This window comes from Tiliqua scincoides, chromosome 2, assembly GCF_035046505.1.
Source record: "Tiliqua scincoides isolate rTilSci1 chromosome 2, rTilSci1.hap2, whole genome shotgun sequence".
In the NCBI taxonomy this organism is placed as follows: Eukaryota; Metazoa; Chordata; class Lepidosauria; order Squamata; family Scincidae; genus Tiliqua; species Tiliqua scincoides.
This window is the reverse complement of record NC_089822.1, coordinates 157,456,038-157,482,168: the sequence shown is the minus strand read 5'-3', so window position 1 is coordinate 157,482,168 and position 26,131 is coordinate 157,456,038. Positions and strand designations below refer to the sequence as shown.

Sequence of the window (26,131 nt, the reverse complement as noted above, 5' to 3'; positions counted from 1 at the left end):
GCTATGTTTGGAACTCTCTTCCAGTGGAACTGCTATTTGCATAACAGAGACTTCTTTAGGCAACTTTTGCTTTTCCTCCCAGCTCTGCGTTGTGGTGAACAACATCGAGCAGCTCCGCATGATGATTCTCAAGCTGCCATCACAGCTGGACTGGGCACGACTGGAGCAGAAGGCCGGAGATGCCATTGCACCCGAACAGATCCAGCACACCCTGCACCATCAGCTTCAGGCTACCATCACATTCCTCAACAATGAAATCCGAGGCGTAGTGCAGACCTTGGCAACCAAAGTAAAGGCACAATTTTGGCAATTCCCCTTTCCTCAGTTGTGTAGCGTAAGGACTGTCAGAGGCATGGCTGGTAGCGACAAAATGTAGTAGTCAGGTAGATCTCTTGTGGAACCTTTTTGTTAGCAGTTTGTCACTTTGGCTCCCCATCACAAGGCAAACGTATGCATCTTTGCAGGCCCAACGCCAGATATGGGGGGACCTTTGGCAAACGCCCTTGCTCCTTGCTCCACCAGTGTTGATTGTGGGCAAGGGAGGGCGTGGCAGTGTTGGTACTGTCTGGCAGCAACTGCTCCATATCCTTTTTCTTTGGGTAGTGGTGGGTCCAAGTCTCCCTGCTACTCAGGCATGTTCCCTTTTGCTTCCCTCCTTGCATCTGGCTGAATGCCTGAACAAAGCTAAAACACAACCAGGTTTAGCAGTATTGTCAGTGTGATTCAGTAAGTCTCAGACAAGACAAGACGTTGCTTTTGACACACTACTGACACCACCACCCCAAACATACATGGGGTAACCTACCATTGTTGTAAGATTACCAAGTATGTGACTTGCTTTGAGCTCTTAATATTTATATCACATCTCCACTAAAGTATTATTTCAGCACATGTGTTTTTTGTTTGGCAGCTGGATGCTGGGATTATCAGACATATCCAGGAGTTGTCAATCTCCTGTGACTCCAAGGACCCAGAGGATGTGAGTCTTCGGAATGCTAAAACAAGCCTGTTTTTAGGCGTCATTTTCCTTAACTCAAATATACAGCTTGTGACTCTTGCCCTGTCAGTGTCCCATTACTACATTAGCTAGCCTCTGGTGATTCAGAGAAAGCCACAGCAGGAATGAGTGGAGTATCCAAGTTCCTATGGTTCACTCCTACCCTTAAGCAATATGACATTCTGCATCTCCCTAAACCCAAAACAAATGTCATGACTTACAGTATTTTCTTGCAATTGATTTGGATATAGGCAACATGGTAGATGCCTGGGACAGAAATGCAAGGGAGCTGAGATATAAGGGCAGTAGCCGCAAAGCAGGTTGGTGATTGGGTGGTTAGTTTCACTTATGAATTTACTGGAATTAATGAGGGATTCAAGTTGAGGGCATAAACAGTTCCTAGAAAACAACCACACTGATAGCTCACCCTGTTGCATATATTGTTTTTGGTGCTAATAATACCAGCCTTGAAAATGCTTTTGTGGGGCTAATTTGAACCATGTAAAAGTAGTCTTGGCAGTTCTGTATTCTTATCATTACCGATTTGTTGGAATCCCACTTTTTTAAAAAAAATCCAGTTATTATATGGTCTTTCAACCATGTAATCCAGTGTCAAGGGTGCTTGATCCTGTCCCTGCTCCGCATAGTGAGAGGAACATAGGAAGCGGCCTTCTTATATATCTGGAATCGAATACATATCCAGAATTGGAGATGTGGTCCACCTAGCTCAATATTGTCTACTGTGACTGGTAGCAACTCTCCAGGGCTTTCTCAGCCCTATCTGGAGATGGCCCAGGTTTGAATTGGGACCTTCTGCATGCAAAAACAGTGCTCCACCACTGAGCTCTCCCCCAAGTTCCCAGGGCTGCCATGCTGCCAGGGAGAGAGCAGCAGGTTGTACCTTTTATTTTTTTCACATTGGACCTTTAGCATGAGAACCAGCAGCCATAGTACAGTGTAATTTTCAAAAATACACTGGCAAATTACACTATGCCAGCCCATGTGGCTGCCAATGCACACTGTTCCAGGTGATTGTCCTGGTGTTAGGCAGATAGGCATACATATAGTCTTTCAGCACACAGGGCAAAAGCCTTTTTAAATATTCTGTGTATGTGGAACACCAACAGAAAACAGAAGCACCAGCTTTCAGTGGCTTCCATAGGGGGTCTGTAATATAAAGGCATGGCCTACAGCAACATCACGCCCAGAGTGGCAGCCACAATTCTGCGCTGCTTTGGGGCCTGGGCAGTGTCATTCCTCTCCTCCAAGTCCTGGCACGATTCTGGATGTGATTGTGGTGAGGTGATGACATCACCGCAGTTACTTCCGGGTCAGGGGCTGGGGGGCAGCAAGTAGAATGGCAGCCCAGGCCAAAAAAAAAAAAAAAGCTCAGGACCGTCACTGGTTCAAACCACATCTCACAACGATGCAAGTTAATCATAAATGCTTTTCCCTTCTGACTTTCTTTTTTCCGGTCTTTTTTCCCAGTGCATCACCCCTTTAATGAAATTCTTGGAGTGTGAGTTCCGGTACCTAAATGGAAACCTGGTCCAGGAGAACTTCAACAGGTAAGCCAGAACACTGGAATTATGAAGATCATTTCTTTTGACTGAATAAAATTTAAAAGGAAGGCATAAAAATAGGCAAAATGTGTGAGAGGGGGTCGTTGGCTGCTGCAAAACATTTTTTAAAAAATTATTGTGAGCCACTTTGGACAACCTTTAGTTGAAACTTGGCATGCAATTATTTCAAATTAAAATGCACTTTTATTCTATGAATGGGACAATCTCACTCCATGTTCAGATTTTTGCCAGTTTGGATCTGAGGCTAAGACAGAGTAGACTGAGATTACAGGCTTTCTGGTGCACTAGAAGCTTGCATTTTAGAAAAAAACTTTTCCTTTCTATTATATAGTTTTAACACCACTACTATCAGAGCCAAGAAACTGAACCTCTGTTCAATGGAGAAGTTGGTAACCTGAACTGGGCTCCTTGTCCATCCTGAGTTCTATTGGTGTGGCGTGGTATCTTTTGAGATTTGTTAGAACACATCTGTTTCACTCCAGTCTCCATCTTTGCCTTTCTTCCCCAAAACAGCCTTTTAGAGCTGCTGTGGAATCACACCCTGAACATGCTGACAGGGGCGGCTAAACAGCAAGTTGGCAACTTGAAGTACTTCAGGAAATTGCAGGTTGCCCTCCAGGTACTTAAGAGAATCCAAGTACAGCTTGACTTTGTTTGTGCTTCAGCAATGGATCACAGGTCTTTCTTGTTCTTTCCCCATTTCCTCCTAAAGAGCCTGGAGTTTTGTTTTCATGGAGATGGTTGTGGACTGTCAAAGGATGCCCTTCACACTGCAGAATTCACAGTAAGCTACTATGACTTCTCTTGTCTCAACAAATAAATCTGGAAGTGAAAAAGAAATCAACACTGGTGCCAGGCAGGCTTCCCTGGGGAGGTCATTCCATATCCAGGGCACTGTGGCTGAGAAGGAGCTCCCTGTGGTCAATGCTTGCCTAACCTCAGATGATGCGGGTTGACCCAGAGGAGGGTCTCAGATGGAGAAGAGTCAAAGGTCTCAACAAGCTCATGCCAAAAAAGATGATCCTCACTGGTTCTGTGTCTTCGCCCACCCACTTCTCCCTTAGGCTCTGGAGAAGGAGTTGGAACTCTGCACTTCTACCACCAGAAAACTTATCCAGAAGTACTTCAGTGTCAGAATCCAGCAGCAGGTGAGGTTTGAGTGGGCCTGGCTCATGTTTATGAATAAGACAAGCACCCCTTGTTTGTTCTTTCTTCCTTCGCTTTGCAATACTGTTCCCCTGGTTTTCTTGCACATATGCTAATAAGATAGTGATAATTGATTTTAAGGGATGAGGCTTGAAGTGCCATCTATCATTGCTTGCAAAGAGTGTAGGACAGTTAGGATCACTGCGGTCTGGCAGGCGGAGGGTAATTGACGCTGTATTTAAAAGTTCACCTGACTGCTTGTTTCTGTCTTAGATGGAGGCTAATCCTGAGAAATATGGGGCTGTGACCATTAAAGCCCTCTACCGCCACTCGGAGCAGAAGCTGCGCATTGACGTGCTGAACGCTGTCAACCTCCTTCCCCTGGACTCAAATGGTGAGAGCAGCCGTATGCCAAAAAGCCAAGCAACTTGACGATGCCACTGTCTGTCTCTCATTTCTCTTTGGAGTGCTGGTGCTTGAATTGGTCCTTCTGTCAACTCCTCTGCTTCTTCCAGCTTTGGCTTGCTGTACCTAGATGCTTAGTTAGCATCCAGCATTATTGGGTTATGCTTGGATCAGCTGGCTGCAATTAGTTCATGGGCTTGAGTGTGGCAGCGCCATGACAGCAGGATCAGTCTGTGACATACATACAGCGAGGATTCCAACTGAACTGAGCTCACTGAGGAAACAAGTAGTCTAGCTAAGAACAGAAGAGCAGGGAGAAGGAAGACAGGGCTTTTCCTAGCAAAAGTAACTGCTGATTTTGGAGGACTCCCCTTTGTCTGTTCAGCAAGGAATGCTAATCTCTGCACATTCTAGTCCATTCACCTCATGGAGGCAGCTTGATATGGTAATCTCACAGATAGCCATTGAAAATATGATTAACTACCAAAGTATCTGTCATTATGAGGAATGATTGTGTTTGTGTCAAAGGGCTGGTGTATTGCAAAGACTTTTGCAAAAGCCCAATATTAAACTGAAAACTCTCCTCCTGCAGCTTTATTATAATGATAATGATAATAATAATAATGGTATTTATATACTGCCTTTCTGGTCATCGGATTACTCCTCTGACTTTATTCAAGGTGGTTCACAGAGGCAGAACCACCTCTAAATCCCCGAGGGGATTTTTACAATAACAGAAAGGTTCTATCTTTCAAGAACCGCACAACATTTCAGATGGATCTTTCACAGTCTGGTATCACTTCTGGCCCCCAGTTGCCTCCCACACTGGCTGACAAGCAGCTTCTTCATCTCTCACTTGAAGGGCAGCCAAGACGCTTCTTCGCTCACACCAAAGAGCAGGTGGAATAACTCCGCTCAGCTTGTCAGCTGCTTCAAGGTCTCACCATTCACGGAGCTGCCAGTGGCCTAGAACCGGTGACGTTCAGATATTATCTTTGGGCTAACGGAAGCTCTACCCTCTAGACCAGACCTCCTTTAATGGTCTTTCATATAAGGGCTGGTGTAATGCAAAGTATATGTGTTATGTTACTTTGTGTATGCCACAGGCACATTTCATACCCTTCCTTATAGAATTCTTATAAGCGAGAGCCAGACTATTCAGTGCCAGGGGCAGAAGGTCGATTTTGGCGTGCCCTCACGCTGCCCAAGTGCAGCATTCCCTTCCATTTCCCCCAGGACAAAAAGCACCAGTTCACGTACATGGAAGAAAGGAAAAGCAGGCACTCCAAGTAAGGGCTAAACTGGCTTTCTGCCACTGAGAATTCGGTCTGCTGCTATCCGTATATCCTATCCTGGTTCCTGTCACTTGTTCACATTAAAGTGCGATGAATTTTAGAGTGGCTTATAGCAATTGGAATGGCCAATTGTTTTGTGCATGATCGACTACTGATAGCTGGGTGATGGGGTGCAGTCCAGACTGCATTGTGGTATCTGTCACTGGTATTCCATGTCCTGATTTGTGTGTTCAGGGGCACAAAACTTTGCATCACATTCAAGGGATACACTTTTGCATGTTTTCTCTGAACAAAAGACCTAGATCTAAAAAAACTGCAGGATGGGAGATTTCAGTTGCGTATCAGGCAAAATTTCTTAACAGTAAGAATGGTGTGACAATGGAACCCATTACCAAGGGTTCATCCTTCAAGCAAAGGCTTGACAGGCAACTTTCAGAGATGGTCTAGATTGGATTTTTCTGCTTCAAGCAGGGAGATGGAGTAGATGGCGTTGAAAGCACGTTCCAATTCTTGGATTCTATGAAAGTCTTTTGGTTGTATTGTTGTTTGTTAGACTATTGGCAACTAGTCATGGTGGCTCACTGGTTGGCCACAGTGGGGAAACAAAATGCTGGACTAAATTGACTTTTGGTCTGATCCAGCAGGGCTCACCTAACATTTTTCTTTGCTCTAGATGTGCAAAGATCAGATGTGATGGGGGCGGGTCTGGATGAACACCCTGTTAGGAAGGGGGAAAGACTAGAACAGCCTGTAGCTCTTTCAGCTTTCCAGGAGAGGTCACTGTTGCTTTATTTGAATGCTGCTGACTCTCCCTATAAAAATTCAGTTCAAAAATGTCTGGATGTGGATCTGACCTGTATAGATTTTTGTGGACTACTTAAGAATCATGTGTTCAGGAATCAGGATAGGTAAATGAGAATTTCAGTTACAGTGAGTCAAAGAGGGTAGCTCGTTCCATCTAAGAGACAAAAGTCTAGCTCTTGGCTCTCCTGGGGCTTTACTTGCTGAAGGGCCTTGGCAAGTTGTGGGCTCTTGCAAGTTCACAATATATAAAAAGGAAGTAATGAGAAACATTTTACAGTGGGGATGATGACGCTAAGGACATTTTTAAAATATCTTGTGGTATCCTCAGTATAATGTCCTGTCCGACATCAGATACTACCAAGTGAATGTGGCTTATGGCTGGAGTCTAGTAGAGGAACATGTTTCCCAGAGCAGACTAATAGCTATGTATGATCACTCTCCTGCTTCTTCCAATCCTCCCCTCCCCCAGGCTCAAGTGATCCCTTCATTCAACTGACACTGGAACCTCGACACGAGTTCCCAGAGGTGATGGTGCGGACAACTCAGTGCATAAAGAATAATCTCCATCCTCTTTTTGATGAAGTCTTTGAATTGTATGTATTAGCAGCAGTCATCCTCTCTTTCCCTGCACTGTTCTTTCCTGGGGTGACAATGGAAAGCTGAGTCAATGGCATGTGTCTTGCTAGCAAGACCCATTCACCTTTTACCATTGGTTGATATCACTGAGGAGTCACTTCTGTACAGCATGCAGATTTGCCTAAGGGCTGCTGGGTGGCGTGTCCCTCAACCATCTTCATCTCTCTTGCACACAGTTTGGTGTCTCCTGATAAATGCCAGCAAGACGGGGCATGCCTGTTGCTCACAGTGTTTGACTATGACACCTTAGGAGCCAATGATCTGGAGGGAGAAGCCTTCCTTCCCCTCTGTGAGGTGCCGGGATTGAAGGAAGGCAAGGAAGCAAGCAACCTATTCCGAGTACCCCAGACCCGTTTACCCTTGACTCATCCTGGCACCACAGGTAACTCTTTTTACTTTTTCAACCTCACTCATCCTTCCTCTCTCCTGGCATGACTGGCTTGCTCAAGAATTCCTAGGAAACGGCTATGGGCTTCAGCTGGATCATCTCCTAGAAAATACAGGAGAGTGATTGAAATGTGTTCATAGCGAGAAGCAGGCTATGTGTCAGAGGTGTTATTTTATTATCAGTGGGATGCATGGAGGAAAGTAGTAAAGCAAATGCCCACAAGCATACCAATGTACTGTTCTGCTGAAATGAATTTATTAAGATCATTTACAGGGATTGATGCCACTGTAGCTAGTGACTTTTCTAGTAATTTTCTCTGCTGGCCATGCAAATTGGGGCAGGGAGAAGTATTGCAAGGCCAGGTCTTGCGAGTGGACTTACTGGGCTATAGGAGGAAGCATCTGCATGTGACTTGCGTGGGTGCATCCTTCTTCCCCTTCTCCCCACTGGCCAATGGGGACATTGTACTGAGATATTGTCTTCTCATTGCTTCAAAAGCTGCTTCCATAGTAACCTTCAGCTCGGCAGAATTCCACAGGGGTTTCTGAGAGGACCTTTGAGTCTGGAGATGAGAACACTTGGGTTTTGATTTGCTTTGTTCTCTATGGCACATACTGCCAACAGGCATCCATTAGTTGTGTTTTCACATTACCCCCCATGACCAGCAAGGTTTTTCCATTGCAGACCTCTGAGTCAATGGTTAAGATGCAGGCATCTCATCTTCTCCAAAGAACTGAGAGGGGGACTAAGCAAGAAACAAGCTCTTAGGGGCAAAACACTTACCTTTTGGCCAGGAAGAAGCAAGTCCCAGTTGCCTCTTTCTCCTCCTCTTTTCTTGATAGCTGTACAACTTGTATCACTATAGGACTTCCTCCATAGACCATAGAGCAAGAAGCAGTGGCCTTGTTTAAAATTACAGGGAGGCAGAATTAAGTTAAACAGGAGGTGAAAAGGATGAAAAGATGACATAGCCCTGCACCTTACTGAAAGTGCATCTCCTTCATTCCACTCCCAGGCACTGAAATTCTGAAGCTGTTGGAGACTCGAAAAGGAGACAAGGAAGCCCAGGCATTTGTGAAACTCCGTAGACAACGGGCAAAGCAGTCCAAGGAGTCAGAGTGACAGCAGTCATGCAGAGGGGTTAATGCAGGACTCCGCCAAGGTGCAAAAGGACCTGTGCTATACCATGGCAAGAGCAAATCGTATTCTAGAGAGCAGTAAGCCATTGGGTACTGCTTTTTGTACTGCTTGCTTTAAGCACTTGGTGTTTTGGCCTGGATTGGGACTCTTGGTCAGGGTAAGCCAAAGCCTTGTGGTAAGCAAAGATTTCCAGTTGCATTTGGCTGAATGTTTCATCTGTTTCCACCTGATGGGCAACAGGTAAAGGCTATGCATTTCCCCCCCTCACCGTCTGCATTTTTAGTTTGCAGCAAGGATTTTTTTTTAAAAATGGAAACATGGTAGCAGCTGATGCTGCTATAGGTTCAAGGAAAATATAAGCAAATGTGCATATGAAGATGCACATGCATGTACATGCCCACTGGAAAGAGCCTACTTGGTCAGTGAGGCTTATAATATGGGCCTTGTAGGCTTCCTGCAGGAAATTCCTTTTTGCTCTTCAGATGGCATGGAAAGTATAGTATGCCAGAGGACAAAAAGCAGTGTCATCTCTACTAGAGGGTCTGGCACTTTCCCTGATTAAGCACCATTGACATGAAAGGGAATTAAATGGAGACGCTGCTGGCAATGAGCTGTAATGGATTCCATGTCCATCTATGAGGGCAGTTCTGACTGTTGCACAGAAGTTGCTGGATGTGAGACTCATGTGGTTTAAAGCAGTGAACAGATTTAATAAAAATATAATTTTTTTGTCAAGCAGTGCTATCATACTTGTGAGCTGCAATTTGATGACCAGTGGCTACTGCCACCCTAGACTCCACAAAGTACTTCAGCGGCCACTGGCATTTATAAGGTACAAAGGCCTACGCTGTTGTGAACCTGAACCTCAGATAAATCCAGAAGTAGCCTAGGACTTCCAGTGAAGGGAGAGAGGCATACATCAATCACAACAGTCCAGCAAGAGGATAGGCAGAGCTGGGCTGTTGGCATTCCTACAACTAATCCATTTCTAAAAGCTGGAGTATCATTTTCCCATTCAGGCCAATGTTGCCATTTCCTGTGCTGACACATTGTAAAGGTGTGAGTTTTCCCAAACTAGAATGGGTCACACCTGTCACACGTTTACAGAAAGGGAAACTATCACCTGGAACCAGACATGTACTATTACAGTGAACACAAGGACTCAAATATCTGTAATATAGTAGGCCTTGTTGCTTGGGGACAAGAAGGGCACTAGCAGGAGATAAGGAACGTATGTTTCCTGTGATGGATCAGGAGAAAGATCTTGGGGTGGTAGGGGGCAGCTCAATGTAAGTGTCTGACCAAGTGTTGGATGGTTGTGAAGAAGCCCAGTTCCATACGTGGGATCATTAAAGGGATTGAGTTCATAACAGGCATTAAGCCATTGTACAAATTGATGGCATCTGAAGTATTGTGCCCAGTTCTGGTCTCTACTTCTCAAAAAAAGGAAAATAGTGTAACTTGAAAAGGGATTTTTAAAAGTGACCAAAAAAATTAATGGGCTGAGGCACCTCCCTTATGAGGAAAGATTACAGCATTTGGGGCTCTTTGGTCTAGAGCAGGGTTGCGGCCCTCAGGGAGCCCCTAGTCTCCAGTGAGCCTCTGTCCCTCCGGAAATTTGTTAGAGCCCACACTGGCCCGACACAACTGCTCTCAGCGTGAGGGCAACTGTTTGGCCTCTTGCATGAGCTGTGGGATGCGGGCTCCCTCCACTGCTTGCTGTTTCACATCTGTGATGCAGTAGCAGCAGCATAGGAAAGGCCAGCCTTGCTTTGTGCAAGGCCTTTTATAGGCCTTGAGCTATTGCAAGACCTTCATTCATTCATGTAAGTTCATCTTTAATATATACATTTATGTAAATTTATTCAAATTTGAAATGTAAATTAATTCAGCCCCCAACATGGTGTCAGAGAGACGATGTGGCCCTCCTGCCAAAAACTTTGGACACCCCTGGTCTAGACAGAGGGTGCTTGAAGGAGGACATGATTGAGACATATAAAAGTAGACATGGGGTGGATAGAGGGAAGGTCTTTCCCTCTTGCACAATACCAGAACTAAGGGACATGGGGATTACTACAATAAAAGTATGGTGGAATTTTCATGCATGGCAATAGAAAGCCATTTATTGCACTATAAACTTGTAGTAGGCTTTGACATGTAGCTTAGGGGAGTAATTAGGATGGAAAAGCCTAACGTAGCCTTCCTTTGCCACTTACCTTTCTCCTCCTCGAATCTCTTGGAAACATCTGGGAACTAAGCAACTGGAGCCATGGTTAGAATCCTGCAAAAGTACTTCTCAAAATGATGCCCTCGCATCCTCCTAATGTGTTTCCCAAAGGCATCTGGTTGGCCACTGTAGGAAGCAGGTTGCTGAATTTGATACTTTGGTCTGAGTCAGCAGGATTCTTATATTCTCACCACCTAGATAAAGAGTGGCCTTGGATATCCTCCTGGTTTGGTCATTTGCCTGAAGGAGCCACAACAGCTGTCCACTGGGAAGCAGGAGCAGCCCTAATACCCTGCTATCACCTCTGTCCTGCCAGAAACCCTTCTGTAGTTGCATATATGGTTCCATTAGAGATGAGACAGGAGAGGAACATTTGTATATCAGTCACATGTGTACATATGTTGTGTGCTGGTCCTACTTGTAAATACATTTGGGTACCTTCACTGCAGCAGCTTCCATATGTGCAAAATAGTCTTCATACATCAAGACCTACTCTCCTAGCACCTCTTTTTACTACCCAGAGAGCTCACAGGATGGGAATTAATCTAGTCCACTAGCAGAGCAAGTAACCTGCACACCAGCATTGGCAAGTCTGATACTTGCCCCACCTCTCTCTCCTACACCTTGTCAAACTGCTGTTCAACATGTCATGCTCACTGGTACAGAAGGAAATTTCCATAGCCACTCAATCACTTACCATTTATTCTCAATCATTCCCACTCTAGGGCTATGGGCACCCAACCAAAGGTAGACAGCATGATACACCTTCTCAAAGGTGCATTCTGATGCAAATGTAGCACTCCTATATTGTCAAACATATGCAGGAGTAACATGCACCACTGACAAAAACTAAAGCAATTAGGTTTGTATCCTCATTATCACTCCACCACAATTTTCAATGAATATGAAAGTAGAGATAACATGCTCATCTAGCAGAAGTTTTTGTGGATCATAAACTTGTTTTGTTCATATGGCAATGTTATAATAATGTGCCATTGAAATGGGAGGGGGGGGAAGGGCCACTAAGAGGCCACAAGGGATGAGATAACATCACCAGAGACAGAACAACAAGTACATAACTTGAACAGGTAACAAACACTAATATGGTTGGGGGGAAAAAAAGATCCACAACCATCAAGAGAAAATTAGTCACACTTAAATTCCACTGAAGCCAAGGGGACTAGTTCGGTGGGCCTTAAAAGTCACAACTAACCTATGACCTACTGAAGCTAATAAGACTGGGGTCAAATATAGACATATCACAGATGTGTGAATTCATTTCAGATGGTCTTTTCTATTTTTTTGCTAAAAACAGATACAGTTTGAAGTGAGATCATGGCACAGGGGAAGGGGAATTAAACTTTTCCCATGCTGCAGCCTCTATTCAAATCACATACACCTTAGCTGCTGTTATAATTACAGAGGTAAAAATACACAGATGAAATATAGGTACATTTATGTTTGCCCCACTGTGACTGGTAGTGATTATGTGTATATGTATGTATGTGTGATTTGCACTGGGGAACTGGTGCAGTTAAATCCTCTTCCCAACCTAACTGCACATGATTGCTTTTAGAAAAAACCTCTCCGCAATGCACTTCTGACATGCATCAAGTTTGAAAGCAATGGAGCACTGGGACCAGTGAATCTTAAATGTAACAACATCTCTGGGTTAGGGCTGTTAAAAATTTTCCTTGCTAGTTCTAAACCCAGACCTATCAAATTCTGTTATTAAAATTACCCAAATAGGAAGCTTTAGGTAAATAAATGCAAGTCCTTGAGAAGATGGTTGCAAGAATGTCTTTTCCTCCCCTTTGTCAGAGTAATGAAAAGAGAGACACAATAAGCAACTGGTGAACACAAAAAGTGTTCACAAACTTGGAACACTTTGAAGCAAACTTCAAACTTTCAAACTTTGAACTTTGAAGCAAAAAGTGAACACAAACTTTGAACTAAAGGGAAAGTATGAAAAAATCTGGGCTAGAGATCCAAGGACAGGCCTGATTTCTCCCCATTTGAAGTTGGGTGCTAAGAATGCCAGCCAAGACAAGATAAGTCCTATGCAAGAGTATCAGTGACTTTTCCCACAGATCTGAAACTCTGCAACCCTGGCATCCAAGGTGAATGGGTGACAAAGGAAGGGTTTGTTTGAGATAAGGCAAAACTTTTTTTTTTTTTTTTTTTTTACAACTGACCCTTAATGATTGGGAATAAGCTTGTGTCATTGTCTTTTGGGAATAAGCTTGTGTCATTGTCTTTATAATAAGAGCATAAATCATATTTTCAAAAACCTGAAAACAGGCTGTATTTATGGGATAGGCTGGGGATGAATTAATATAAAATATGGTAGAAACAATAAAACGAGTGGGCCTTGTCTTTGCAATTCTCTATTCATATGCTATATATTGGCAACCTTCAGTCTCGAAAGACTATGGTATCGCGCTCTGAAAGGTGGTTCTGGCACAGCGTCTAGTGTGGCTGAAAAGGCCGATTTGGGAGTGACAATCCCTTCCACACCAGGAGTAAGTGCAGTCTGTCCCTGGTCTGTCTCCCTGACTATGGGCCTTCCTTCTTTGCCTCTTAGCCTCAGACTGTTGGCCAAGTGTCTCTTCAAACTGGGAAAGGCCATGCTGCACAGCCTGCCTCCAAGCAGGCCGTTCAGAGGCCAGGGTTTCCCACTTGTTGAGGTCCATTCCTAAGGCCTTCAGATCCCTCTTGCAGATGTCCTTGTATCGCAGCTGTGGTCTACCTGTAGGGCGCTTTCCTTGCACGAGTTCTCCATAGAGGAGATCCTTTGGGATCCGGCCATCATCCATTCTCACGACATGACCGAGCCAACGCAGGCGTCTCTGTTTCAGCAGTGCATACATGCTAGGGATTCCAGCACGTTCCAGGACTGTGTTGTTAGGAACTTTCAGGTTCCTAACAACGTTCCAGGTACTTGCAGAGAGCGTCTATCCAGAATCGCAGTGCGGATTCCGAGCCAACAGGTCCACCACTGATATGGTATTCTCCCTTAGACAACTGCAGGAGAAATGCAGGGAACAACGACAGCCACTCTTTATAGCCTTCCTAGATCTCACAAAGGCTTTCGACCTGGTCAGCAGGGACGGCCTCTTCAAGATTCTCCCCAAGATCGGATGTCCACCCAGGCTCCTCAGCATCATCAGATCCTTCCACAAGGACATGAAGGGCACTGTTGTCTTTGATGGCTCCACATCAGACCCCTTTGACATCCGAAGTGGCGTGAAGCAGGGCTGTGTTCTTGCACCAACCTTGTTTGGGATTTTCTTCGCTGTCATGCTGAAGCAGGCCTTTGGAACTGCAACAGAAGGCATCTATCTCCGGACCAGATCTGACGGAAAGCTCTTCAACCTCTCCAGACTGAGAGCAAAATCCAAAGTCCAGCTGAAATGTCTGCGTGACTTCCTCTTTGCCGACAATGCAGCTGTCACTGCCCACTCTGCCAAAGATCTCCAGCAGCTCATGGATTGTTTTAGCAAGGCCTGCCAAGATTTTGGACTGACAATCAGCTTAAAGAAAACACAGGTCATGGTTCAGGATGTGGACTCACCTCCCTGCATTACAATCTCTGCGCATGAACTGGAGGTTGTCCATGACTTTGTGTACCTTGGCTCAACAATCTCCGACACTCTTTCTCTCGATACCGAGCTAAACAAACGCGTCGGTAAAGCAGCTACTACGTTTTCCAGACTCACAAAGAGAGTCTGGTCCAACAAGAAGCTGAAGGAACATACCAAGATCCAGGTCTACAGAGCTTGCGTCCTGAGTACACTGCTGTACTGCAGCGAGTCATGGACTCTCCGCTCACAACAGGAGAGGAAACTGAATGCTTTCCACATGCGCTGCCTCCGATGCATTCTCGGTATTCATATGCTACTTAAAAAAAAAAGACTGCAAGCCTTTTTGGGACAGGGAACTATTACTTGATTTTGTCTGTAAACTGCTTGGTGAAAGTTTTTTTGTTGAAAAGTGGTATATACTTATCCTTATCATTATTGTTTCCAGGTCAGGTGGCAAAATAGATGCAAAATGTAGCATTTCTAGCACAGAATCCACAAAGTATCTCTCCTGGCACAAGCTCCATGAGAACAAACAAACAAAAGGATATTAATTTGTCCTGCTCCATAGTTTTCATCCACTTCCATGGAGCACAAACAGGAGATCTGCCCAGTGGATGACATTCTATTCCTGTATTAAGGAGGGACTCCCCCCCCCCTACAACCTCCCTATTTACCAAAATTAAGGTTCCTTTGAAAAGTCCCACAACATCACAAGTGCACTCTACAACACACATACATATACACACACAAAACTGCCTTTTTTCTTAGCAAAAAAATAAAAAAATTTATTGTCTTCTAGAAAATCCATCCTGCCCTTGGAAATTGTGACACAAGATTGCATTTCTTTTAGCTCCACATGCAAATCCACTTTGCCAAGAAAGAGAGTGTCTAAAACCAGGTTTCTGGACAGCGAAACACACATATATACAGAATACGAGAAAGAACAACAGCTGAAATCACAGTTCCGCATTACAGTCTATAATAATGGAATCAAACACCACATTGTACACACCACCTATTACCTTTTGGCTGACTTCTACATAGATTTGAATGGCTCTCTGTCCCAGCCACTCCCCCTCCCCCCATCTAGGAAAATTCAAGGAGAGAGACTGGTCAAGAATTGCCACCATAAATACTGTAGTGTGTAATTTTAAGGATTTATACTGTATTTACTTTTTTTTTAACATTGGAAGCTACAGAGTGGGGAAGCCCCATAGAGATCTTTGATCCACAGTCACCAGTTTGCAGGAATACTTCACTTATAATACTTTTCACCAGTAACATCTACTTTCTGGTTGCATTGCTCCAAAGACAGATGTAATCCCAGAGAAAAAAGTTTTTTAAATTCCCCACACTGGTAATAAATACTTTTCCTTCTCAAAGGAGAAAACCATGGGGAAAAGTCTTGACTACTGGAACAGCAATAAATTGTTGAGTTCTGAATGTTATTCCTCACAAAGAAAGGACATTCTCTTCATTTGTGAGCTGTGCAAGCCCTTGAAGTGGCTCAGGTAAAGCTTGGAGACTTATGGGTAGTTAAAAGAAGAAAAGGTATTTTCTTGTTAGGTAACAGTTGCCAAGGATTCTACGTGGGGTTGCTTTGTGCTGCAAACAGGCAACTCCCCACAAGAAACATGGGTTAGGTGCTACTTTGCCCCTGCTGAAGCACTGCAGGAGAGGAGCACGCCTCACCTATCTGCCTCAGTGTGTGGAAATTCCTCAGTCCCACAAAGTCATTCCTTGAAAAGGAAGCAGCAGGTGCAGGTAATTCCTAGTACAAGCTTCCTCAATAATTCTTCAGCCAACTGAGAGCAAGGTAATGGTTCACTGACCTTTCTCAATGCTGGTTTATTTTTGCAAATATTCCCTTGTCCCAGTGCCAGAGTGATAAGAAAATTGCCAGTCAGGTATAATGAGTCATATTAGCAGACCCTCCCAAGTCCATATGACCTTTGGGGGGGAAAAAATCCATTTTTTCCCAATTAGGCCTCTGCATGGTGGGAAGAGACAGAAGAAAAGAGGCATTCTTTTCAACACTGAGTGGATTTTCAAGATCCAAAAACAACTCCTTGGGCAGACCATTTGGGATAATTTACTCTAGCACCAGATGTTTTGCACTCAAGTATCAGGCCAAAGCCAACCACAGAATCCCGATGGTTCAAAAAGCAGGGCTGAGCAGGTGCTGTACAGGTCAGCAACTGCTGGGCACAATCAAGATGGTTTTGTCTTTATTTTTAAAAAAAATGCATATTTCCTCTCATTCATGGTTCATCCCACCCCACCCCAGTAAACAAAATTTCCTGTACAGAAAGTTAACCTGAAGTTAATTCTTTACAAAACAAACAGATCAGTTTTTTTTCCCATTTGGTACCTAACAAAGCATTCACATTTTAGTTATTTCATTTCAATATTAAAATTCATAGAAATCTAGGATTCTTTTTTAAAAAGTGCTTATTAAAGAGCTAAAGAGTGGGATGGAGAAGCTTATGCTTCCCAGGTGTGGATAAACCAACCTGCTGCTACACCCTCTTGCCTACACATTACAGTGACTGAAATGTGGCAGGGGAAAAAAACCTAATTGGATGGGAAGCAGTTGGGGTTGGGTGAAATTTTGATCCCACTTTGGATTCTTTGGTCCTTCACAATAAGACAGACAGATTGGGTTGTGGCACTGCACATAAATAGGTTTCTGTGTCAGGTGCAATTTTGCTCTCACATCCCATCAGCAAAGCAATTTGCCAACAAATGTTTAGGGTGGGTGGGAGGAATCTGATAACCAGCAAGATTCTATAGGAGTTGCCAGGTCTTAAAAAATAGGACAACTACTTCTAAGTGACACTTGGAGAGACAAGTGACACACCTAACACCCCCTGAAGGATGCTCTTGGAATTTCACAAAGCTGTGGCAAATTTTGGACAAAACAAATTGTCCCACAAAATCATCGTCTCACTATGGACAATCACATCGAAAGGCAGAGGAAGCAATAAAACACAATGTTTACAAAACTCAGTGTTACAAACCAGTTTCCACCAAACAGCCTGAAAATGGCTATAGTTCTGTATAAACACTGTAGATCCGATTCAAAGAGTTTATTTCCTATGATTTTTAAATTAGTTACCAAAATAGTTTAGTACACTTTATTTCCAGCAGAGTATTACTCCCCATAATTTAAATTTGTGTGTGTTTTTAAAAAAAATGTTCACATATTTTAAACAAACTTTCCTTAAGACTGAGGCATATTTCCTGGTGTTGGAGACCAGGTTAACCCCATGGCACAGACATTCAAAGGCGACAACCAAAACAACAGAACCACAAATCAGCCAGCAGTGTCTCTTCATACAAAAAAGAAAAAGAAAGCCAATTATGTGTTTTTTTTTAAAAAATGATACTAGTACAATATACACATTGAAAAAGCAGTTTTACCGAACATAGAAGTTAATTAAAAAAAACACTAAACAGAGCTGCACTTTGAAATAATCTGGGAATGCATATTAACCCTTCCAAAATATGGGAGGGTGGAATTGTGGAAGCAAATCTAATGATGTCCTTGCTTTAAACATGACAATACACTGGAGGAAAAACCTGATAATGAATAGCTGGATTACTCATGAAAACAAGGATTGATAGAGTTTCCAGTGCTTTTCCAGGTTGGGGAAAGGTGGGTTGGCTATTGCAAGGAGATTGCCGAGCAAAGGAGTGAGAATATAAATCTAAATTTTATATTTTTAAAAGTTAAACAAGTCCCCAGTGCAAAATGCTAGATTTAGAGTCCATCTGGACTGGGCTGTTGCATTTCATCACCTATTTCTAAAGGTGGTTGCAAATTAAAACCAATTTGAAACTAGTTAAAACAAACTGTCATGGGAGTTCTACCACTCAAGAGGAAATGTTTACTAGGCACAAGCATAAAACAAAGCATTCCAGTTACAAATTTCATTGAGACATAACTGGAGTTTAGTCCAATATCAATTTTTAAAAACTGAACACAGAATCAAAGTTCAATACATAATCAGCGAGCTCACATGTTTGCACACGATGAGCACTTAGATGAGGGTGCAAAATTTGGTCTTGGGCAAAATTTTCAGCTTACATTTCTTGTTTTAATCAGTGTTTTTGCTCAGAGCTTGGGAATTAACTCATGTTGGCCCACAAAAGAACAAAAAATTAATTAATGTTACTTCTGTTGTTTAGGACCCAAACAGTTTGCTAATTATCCATTTTACCAAAAAGGAAATGCCTCCTCAGACTGGATACATAATGCCCAGTAAGAGGTAGACTACATAAGTGTTAGCCTTAGTCACTGCTGTCCATGACAAATGGTTACCCAATTTTGTTTGGTGCAAGAAGTTCTTTATCTACTAAGTGCATGTTCAACATTAAGAGGAATGCCTTTACAGATGCAGGCTTTCTGATTGCATAAAAGGACATACTACATATCTATGAAAGTTGCCTACAGTAAAAAAAAAGATTTTGCACTAAGTTGACTCAGGGGAATCATTAGCAATGCTAAAGAGACAAGTAAAATATACGTGAAAAAAACAGAGTGATAATTAGGATGTATCTGCATGGGGTCTTTTCCTGCTTTCAACTAGTGCTTTAATGCTACAGCAGAAATCCAGGAGAACTGTGGCACACACCCCTCCCATCCTGAACAACAAGATGATGAGAAACTGAGAAAGCTCAAGAAAATGAAAAGGATGCTCTTAGTCACAATTAAAAGGAATGTTTTAAGGAAAGTGATGCACTGTGAACTCTTTAGAACCTCTTTTCTTCTTAGAGTTCATGGCCTTTGCTACAAATCTTTCAGAAAAGTCTGAATTGAATTAAAAGTTCAGATTTATCAGACTACTAAGTGGCTACATGCTCTCTCAAGAAAAAAAAATACATCTTAGATTTCTAGTCAGGCTTCATTTCATTCTTCTACCTTCTATCACCCTTCCCTTTTAGTCTTTGCTTGCTCCCATTTATGTTTTTGGGAACCTCTCTCTTGCCACCAAGAACATCTGAACACAAGCATTCCATCTAAGCACAAGAATTCTGCTCTTACCCTACGGCTATAAGTTATGATTATGTAAGTATTATGAACAAATAGTACTAGCTAAGCAGATGAAGCTGGGAGAAGAGTGACCTCCAGAGATGAGCACTGTTGGCAGCCAGACAAAACATGTGGCATTAACCCTCTTCTGTCACATCCTACATTACCTTGCTCATGTTGGCACGGCACAGCCTGTTCCATGCTAAAACCACAAAGTGCTGCACAGAGGAAACAGGAAGCTTATGGCCTCTCGTCTGCTAAAACTGTCTTATCCTAGGAATCAGAGAAAAAAAGCCACACTTTTCTGAACTACAGGAATATAATAGATGCTAAGGCTTGCTAGAGCACTGGTAACAGTGCCATTAATGGAAAGGGAAAGTATTTTGTATGTCTCTGTATCAATAAGTGCCAAGAATCTGTTCAAGAATTTGCTCTACTCAGGACCAACGAAACACAGTTCACAAACCACGTCTTGTGGAAAGCCACCAAACACCTCATTTCTGCAGTTCCAAAAACTTGGCAGGTGGGCTGCTTCCAGTTTAGTGAGTTATAAAATCAAATAAGTCTGGATTAGGTAGACAAAAGAACTGCGAAAGACCCACCTCCATCTATTTAATGACAGCTGAAAACAAAGCCTGGCAAAGACCACCCCCTTTAGCAAGCAACGAAAGAAGAAATTACTATTCCAATGGGGCCTCCTGTCACCTCAGACCTCTGCCTCTACTTAGCACTCAGAATGGCCTCCACATGCATTAACCATGGTTCTGAAACTCATCTCCATTGTAAAGGAAAGACAGACACCAGGTCTGAGCTTTTCTCTACGAAGTTTCAACTGCTGATTCTAGTGAATTCTCTAAAGCAGTGGTTCCCAGTCTTCAGTGCCGCGACCCACCTCGTCCTCTGCGGTGGGTTGTGATACCACTGGCCAGAATGACTTACCAGGCACCTCCAGTGGCCTCTTCTGGGTTGTGCTGAGCCAGCAACCCTCTCTAGGCTTCCATAGGTCACAGAATGGCCTGCAGAAGCATTCGGAAGCTACTTCTGGTCAAAGTGGAAGTAGCTTTTGGGCACCGAAAACCGGAAGTAGCTTTTGGGCACTTCTGTGGGCCATTCTGAGGCCCATGGAGGCCAACAGTGTGCTGTTGGCCTGGCGTGACCCAGAAGAAACCTCTGGAGGTGGCCAAGTAAGTCATTTCAGCTAGGCCAGCACCACCCTCTTTCTGAAATGGCTCCAGTTTGGAGCCAAACACTTCCAGGGGCAGGTAGGAGGGCCCAGCACATGGGCTAACAACCAACCAGTGGGTCATGATCCACACTTCAAGAAACCCTGCTCTATAGGTTTACCTAACCCTTACTGATGAGTAACATATGAGAAAACATTATCATGACTAGTGTAGCCTTACTGACTTGTTTTTCCATGTCATCCCTCTTCCCCCAAACAGCATTCCTCTCATTGTTTTGGTAGAAACATAGAACTGTGTTAAAATACTTTTAAAAAGCAAACTTTTCTTTTTCAAGACAGTCAAGCGAAGTTCCTTGCACGTACTGATGGCCAACAAGAGTTCCCAAATAACTGATGATCTGAACAGGCAGAGGTTGCAAAGGGGCTACTATTACTAGAAACAGCTAAAACGTGAGTCAAGTGTACGACGAGTACTTTAAAAATATTAAATGATGATGAAGACGCAAGAGCCAAGAGGAGGGGGACAAAGACATAAGAAATTTGATATCCCCCTTTCTTCTTCCCACAGGTCCAATCCTCACTCTGGAAAGCACTTGTAAACCCTTGTCACCCTCCCCTCTAAATCTCTCTCCAAAAGAGAAGAAAAAAATTGTTATATCCTAAATAGAAAAAAGGGGGGAGGGGGCTCACAATAACAGACTACCTGCAAATGGCCCTTTGATCTGTATTAAAAAGAGCTCTACAAGTCTCTAAGGAGTTAGAATTAACTGGGATTGGGTGCAGAGGGGAAACCCTTTAAATGGGAGATGCCAAGTATTAAAAAGTGCTCTGCAACTAATTTTTGTTTTTATGTATATATATATGTTCATATATATATATTCATATTATATTTATATTTATATATATATAAAGTTAAAAAGTTCTATGTGATATGCTAAACCAAGTGTCCTAGTAGGGTCACGACTGGAGCGCATGTGGCCTGTTGGGGTGGCAGATGGGGCATTCGCCCTCCTCAGCGCAGGTTTCACAGAGCACAGTGTGTTGGCACGGTAGTACCACCCGGTTCTCTTCCTGGCACTTGAGGCATTTCACCGACTGCATCTGAAACACTGCCTGAAAGAGAGAGGGGAGGCAAGCCAAAGGGGATTGTCAATGGAAACAACACAGGAGGGGGGGCATTTTGCAGCTGCCAGAAGGGTCTATTTTCTATGTTACACTTTACATGCTAACAGTCAACAACTGAGGAGCTACACAAATTCACGCAGTGTGGGAGAAGAGAAGAAATACACAGGGGAAGAGTCCTTTGCCTCTCATTCCTCCCTCAAGTGCCTCCTATTCCTGTGCCTGTCCCTGCTTGCCACTCACATTTGTCCTTAAGCCCTCCCCACTCACCTCCCTCCTCTGCTTCTCATCCACTCTTTCCCAGTGGCTCTGTACAGCCAGCAGGCAAAGGGTTCCAAGAAGCAGTTTTGTCGAAAGAGCTCAATATTTAGCCACTTCCTTGGCAGAGACTCTTCTTGTCCAGTGGTACTACAGAACCAGTAGTAAAAATCACTGGGCTTCAATCATGTCCCCAAAGCTCAGGACACAGTTGCTGCTGAGCAGAAATTCCTGCTGCCCAGGGCCCTCCCCCAACAGTCCTAAAGCAGCAAAGGGGAATGTACACTTTACAGGGGGGAGCACTTTACAGGTCTCAGCCATTACATAGCAGTCTTATTCTGGATCTGGAGAGTTATTTGTTTTCCTATTGTTATGGCATAAGCCTTGCCTGCTGCCTGAGAGGAAGAGCAGTCTGGCTCTCTCTCTGTCGTCCATCCAGAGATAGAATGGAACATTTCACGGTGGGCATTTTATCTACAAGAGTCAACAAATTCAGTTTTACGGTGGTGTCTGTTACTTATAACAGGGGTCTCCAAACCCTGGCCCAAGGGTCAGATGCAGCCCACAACATGCCTCTATCTGGCCTGTGGCAAGCCTCTGGTCCTCTGCAAGCCTTTGGCCCACTCAACTAAATGTGACCAGAGCTGTGCTCCAATTGCATCTGGAGGGTGTTCACGATGATGGAATCTGCACTGTGTAGCTCCCCTGCCCTCTCGCCATTGCGCTGTAGCTCTTGAGGTGCAGTACAGAATGGCAGGAGCAGTGGAGACACCATGTGTGATGGGAGGCCATGCCTGGTTTTTCCTGAAAAACCAGAAGTGATGTTTTCAAGCTGCCTGTAGGTCTTAGGCTTTCTAATGTATTTATTTTTTATATTTAAAATTTATTTATTTTTCCATCCCTCAGCATCATGCCAGCTATCTGATGTGGCCCTCTGGCCTAAATGTTTAGAGACCCCTGACTTAGAATATAAAAAGTGGCCTAATATAAGCTCACTGTGGATAGTTAATAAGGTTTCACATTCCAACCCACCTTATCAACTCTTTCCAGGTTGGCATGCAACTGTTTTTGGAAGGTATAAAGCGTAGAAAGGGAAAGGGTCTCTAGATCAGAGAGTGAGCACAGGAATTGAGGGTCCTGGCCAGTGTGAATCCTCTCCAATTCTTCTTGGAGTTTCTTCACTTGCAGTTCCAAGGTCTCTCTCTGCTCCCGGGCGAGCTCACATTCCATGGTTGCTGTGTTGGCACGATCATTCGCCTCCTCAGCTTCTTTTTTCCAAGCATCACAGGCCTGCATATTCCAAAGACAAGAAAATTAGAATAAACTCTTAAGTTTGTTTCTTCCAGATCATCTGAGATGAGCTATTTCTTGTTTGTTTGTGTTTTTTTTTTGGGGGGGGGGGTCCTCATGTGGTAGGAATTCTTCACCTCCTGGCCACACTCCATATTTTGAATCCTTTCTGAAGCATTATATTAAAGGTCTTTTATATGGATCAGCTTTCTTATCTCCACAGATTCTTGGAATCAGATTTTTAAAATGGGATTCAGGGCATACTCACGCATGACATTTCTGTCACTAAGGGATAATTCATGCCACAATTTCCAGGCAAGCACATGTGAGCACACCTTGGATTTTAGAGCAATTCTCCTCCTAGGAATACTGTCATGTGGATTATTTTTAGTAAATTGGTCTCGGAATTGGGCAGGTAGGCATCTCCACCTTTGCAGTTGCTATCTGCTCCTGCTCTCTTCTGGTGGAAGAGGTGGAATTGAAGTGTTTCATGAACAGCCCTTTTATGCTAGTAAGGTATTTCTCCCTACACATTTCACTTATAAGCATGTGAATCAATTGACACTAACAGTGCAACCCTATGCATGTTTACTCAGAAGTAAGTCCCACTGTGTTCTGTGAGGTTTACTCCTGGGGAAGTGTCAATAGGATTGCAGCCTAAGATAATCTGTTCCAGGCATCAATATTTACACTAACTCCTCTACAGAGCACCTATATCAAGGACATAGTGCCACACAAAGCGAACAGGAGCTTGTAGAATGCCAAGAGCAGAAGGCCACCCACGTATACCCCCCAGACTATTAGCCAATGTAACAGGGTGGGGAGAGACCCACTTCCCCAGAGGGATCATATACAGATGTGAGCCAGTTAAAAACAGGGATTGGGACTGTGATTCCTGTTGTCAAGCAGTGCTTGACACAATCCGGTCCCTCTGCAGGGAAGGGGATGCTCCGCTCCCCTCCAGAGGGTCATCTGAGCTTCCCAGAGTATGTGTCCACTTGCTGCCTTGCGAGCTCAGACTGAGGGAAATCGTGTCTCTCGCGCAACTTCTGGTTTGATGGAGGAAACCGGAAACTGAACGAGATGTGATTTCTCTCTGTCTGAGCCTTGCAGTGGCAATGCATGAATGTGTGCTGCCTCCGGGAGGCTCAGACAACCAAGGGGAGGGGAGTTCCCCTTGCTTTCAGAGGGTTGGGGTGTGTGCCCCCGACAACCACGTGACCACACGTGATCATCGGTTATGCGATCCCAGAGGAATCCAGAATGTTGCAAATTGGCACACACCTGTACTCAATTTATTTAAAATGTAGAAGCAAGTTGAATTCAGGAGAGAGGGACCTATTACATCAAACAACTCTGCTCATCTTCAGGGTCACAGGAAGAATAACTGCAAAGGCTGAGGTACATGTCAATTTGAAAAGCATACAGAAAGAGTATCAAACAATGAGAAAGATGAATCCAAATATTTTTTTAAAATTATTTTTAAAGGGATGCAGAAGAGATTTTACTATTTTCAAACCTCCTCACAATCTGAAAATTAATCCTCAGCACAACTGTATCATAAATCTGTTTAGTTATCCGTTAGTAAATGAGTCTTGCATAGAGCCAGAAAAAATCATGACTGTAAGGGGATCACATTACCACACCACCGCACACCAACTGCAAATCTGTGTTGAACTCTCTTGAACTGCAAACTACAGGTCCACCCTATTTATACATGGATTTTTAATATACGGATTTGACTCAACACGAATGGCCCCTGTAAATGAGAAGGAATGTGCTGATCCCTGGAGAAGGGGAAAATGAATCCCTTTAAAATCAGTTTAAAAAACTGAACAGTCCTTTAACATGAGACAGAGAGGGCAGCTGGCTGACAATCCATCAATCCTTCTCTCTCCAGTGGACCCCTCCCTTCCCCCTGAGCACATGAAAGAAAGGTGATCACTGTGGATTGGTGAAGGGAGGGGCTGAGTGAAGCGCTTGGAGGACGACTGATTGATGGATTATCTTCTTAATGACTCTTATCTTACATCACAAAGGTCAGCAAGACTGTTTTTAAATCACTGGAGCAAAGAAACTTTGTTTTTTAAATTGATTTGCTACAGTGCACGTTTTTTGCCATCCACGTCAGTGCTTGGATCGGAACCCACGCGAATAATGAGGCTCAACCTGTACTAACTGAACAATTAGACAGATGCTTCTCTGACTTATGCTAGCCCCACCCCCTTCCCACTTCACTCTACCTGTTTGGCTTGCTTCCAAGATTCTTCCCACTGTTTTATCGTACTGTTAGCTTCATCTAATTCCTGCCGAAGTCTGGCCAACTCTGCAGCACCTGGACCCGACAGAAATGCAGGCGAAGTACTAGGTGAAAAACTTCCAGAAGCAAAGTGCTCCCATATACTGCTGTTCATCCCATTTAAACCTGTTTCATACAGAGACAGAAGAAAAATATTATGCCAAGTATATTTCTGGTTTAGCCTTTTCCTAACAAATATTAGGCCCAACACCATTCACAAAAAGGGAATATAATGATTCAGTCTTTCATGGGACAACGGTTGATTTGGGGATTCTGGAAAGGGTTGTGGACATGTCTGCATTGTCTTATCTCACTCTGGCTGGAGGAAAAGTAGAGTGATAAATTCTTCCTTTTTAAACAAGCCATCACATATGGTGTCTCCACTGCTCCTGCCATTCTGTACTGCACCTCAAGAGCTACAGCGCAATGGCTAGAGGGCAGGGGAGCTACACAGTGCAGATTCCATCATGTTAGACATACATCACAGTGCATTTAAAGCAGACATCGTCAATAGAGGAATGGGCCTGATTATACAGCAAGCCTTGTGTTGATACTTTTTTGAGAAAAGTCTCATTCATTGGTTTGTTAGTCTAATTAGGCCTTGTGTTGCCCCAAACATTTCATAAATTTACCTCAGAAGAGACACTTATGGTTGTCTTTTCATAATTCACAATCATTCACAAGCCCTTCATGTTTACTCAAACCAGTACTAAACAAGAGACCATATCCACCTTACCCC

At 43.6% G+C, this 26,131-nt stretch overlaps 2 protein-coding genes across 3 annotated transcripts in view; one reads left to right on the top strand and one right to left on the bottom strand.

Annotated features, from left to right (window-relative positions):
- UNC13D (unc-13 homolog D) overlaps nucleotides 1-9,076 on the top strand; it is a 35,446-nt gene extending 26,370 nt beyond the window's left edge. Inside the window, exons 23-32 of the mRNA XM_066616111.1 lie at nucleotides 83-289; nucleotides 911-979; nucleotides 2,486-2,565; nucleotides 3,094-3,199; nucleotides 3,293-3,364; nucleotides 3,645-3,728; nucleotides 4,000-4,120; nucleotides 6,700-6,823; nucleotides 7,043-7,248; nucleotides 8,270-9,076. Coding sequence (XP_066472208.1) covers nucleotides 83-289; nucleotides 911-979; nucleotides 2,486-2,565; nucleotides 3,094-3,199; nucleotides 3,293-3,364; nucleotides 3,645-3,728; nucleotides 4,000-4,120; nucleotides 6,700-6,823; nucleotides 7,043-7,248; nucleotides 8,270-8,376 — 1,176 coding nt within the window. The 3' untranslated portion in view covers nucleotides 8,377-9,076. The remainder of the gene's footprint in view (nucleotides 1-82; nucleotides 290-910; nucleotides 980-2,485; nucleotides 2,566-3,093; nucleotides 3,200-3,292; nucleotides 3,365-3,644; nucleotides 3,729-3,999; nucleotides 4,121-6,699; nucleotides 6,824-7,042; nucleotides 7,249-8,269) is intronic.
- Nucleotides 9,077-17,279: 8,203 nt separating this feature from the next.
- Nucleotides 17,280-26,131, bottom strand: part of UNK (unk zinc finger) — a 66,800-nt gene continuing 57,948 nt past the window's right edge. For both annotated transcript variants that reach the window (XM_066615330.1, XM_066615331.1), the window contains 3 exons: nucleotides 25,337-25,518; nucleotides 22,836-23,093; nucleotides 17,280-21,536 (listed from right to left, as the gene is read on the bottom strand). In XM_066615330.1, coding sequence (XP_066471427.1) covers nucleotides 21,381-21,536; nucleotides 22,836-23,093; nucleotides 25,337-25,518 — 596 coding nt within the window. In that variant the 3' untranslated portion in view covers nucleotides 17,280-21,380. The remainder of the gene's footprint in view (nucleotides 21,537-22,835; nucleotides 23,094-25,336; nucleotides 25,519-26,131) is intronic.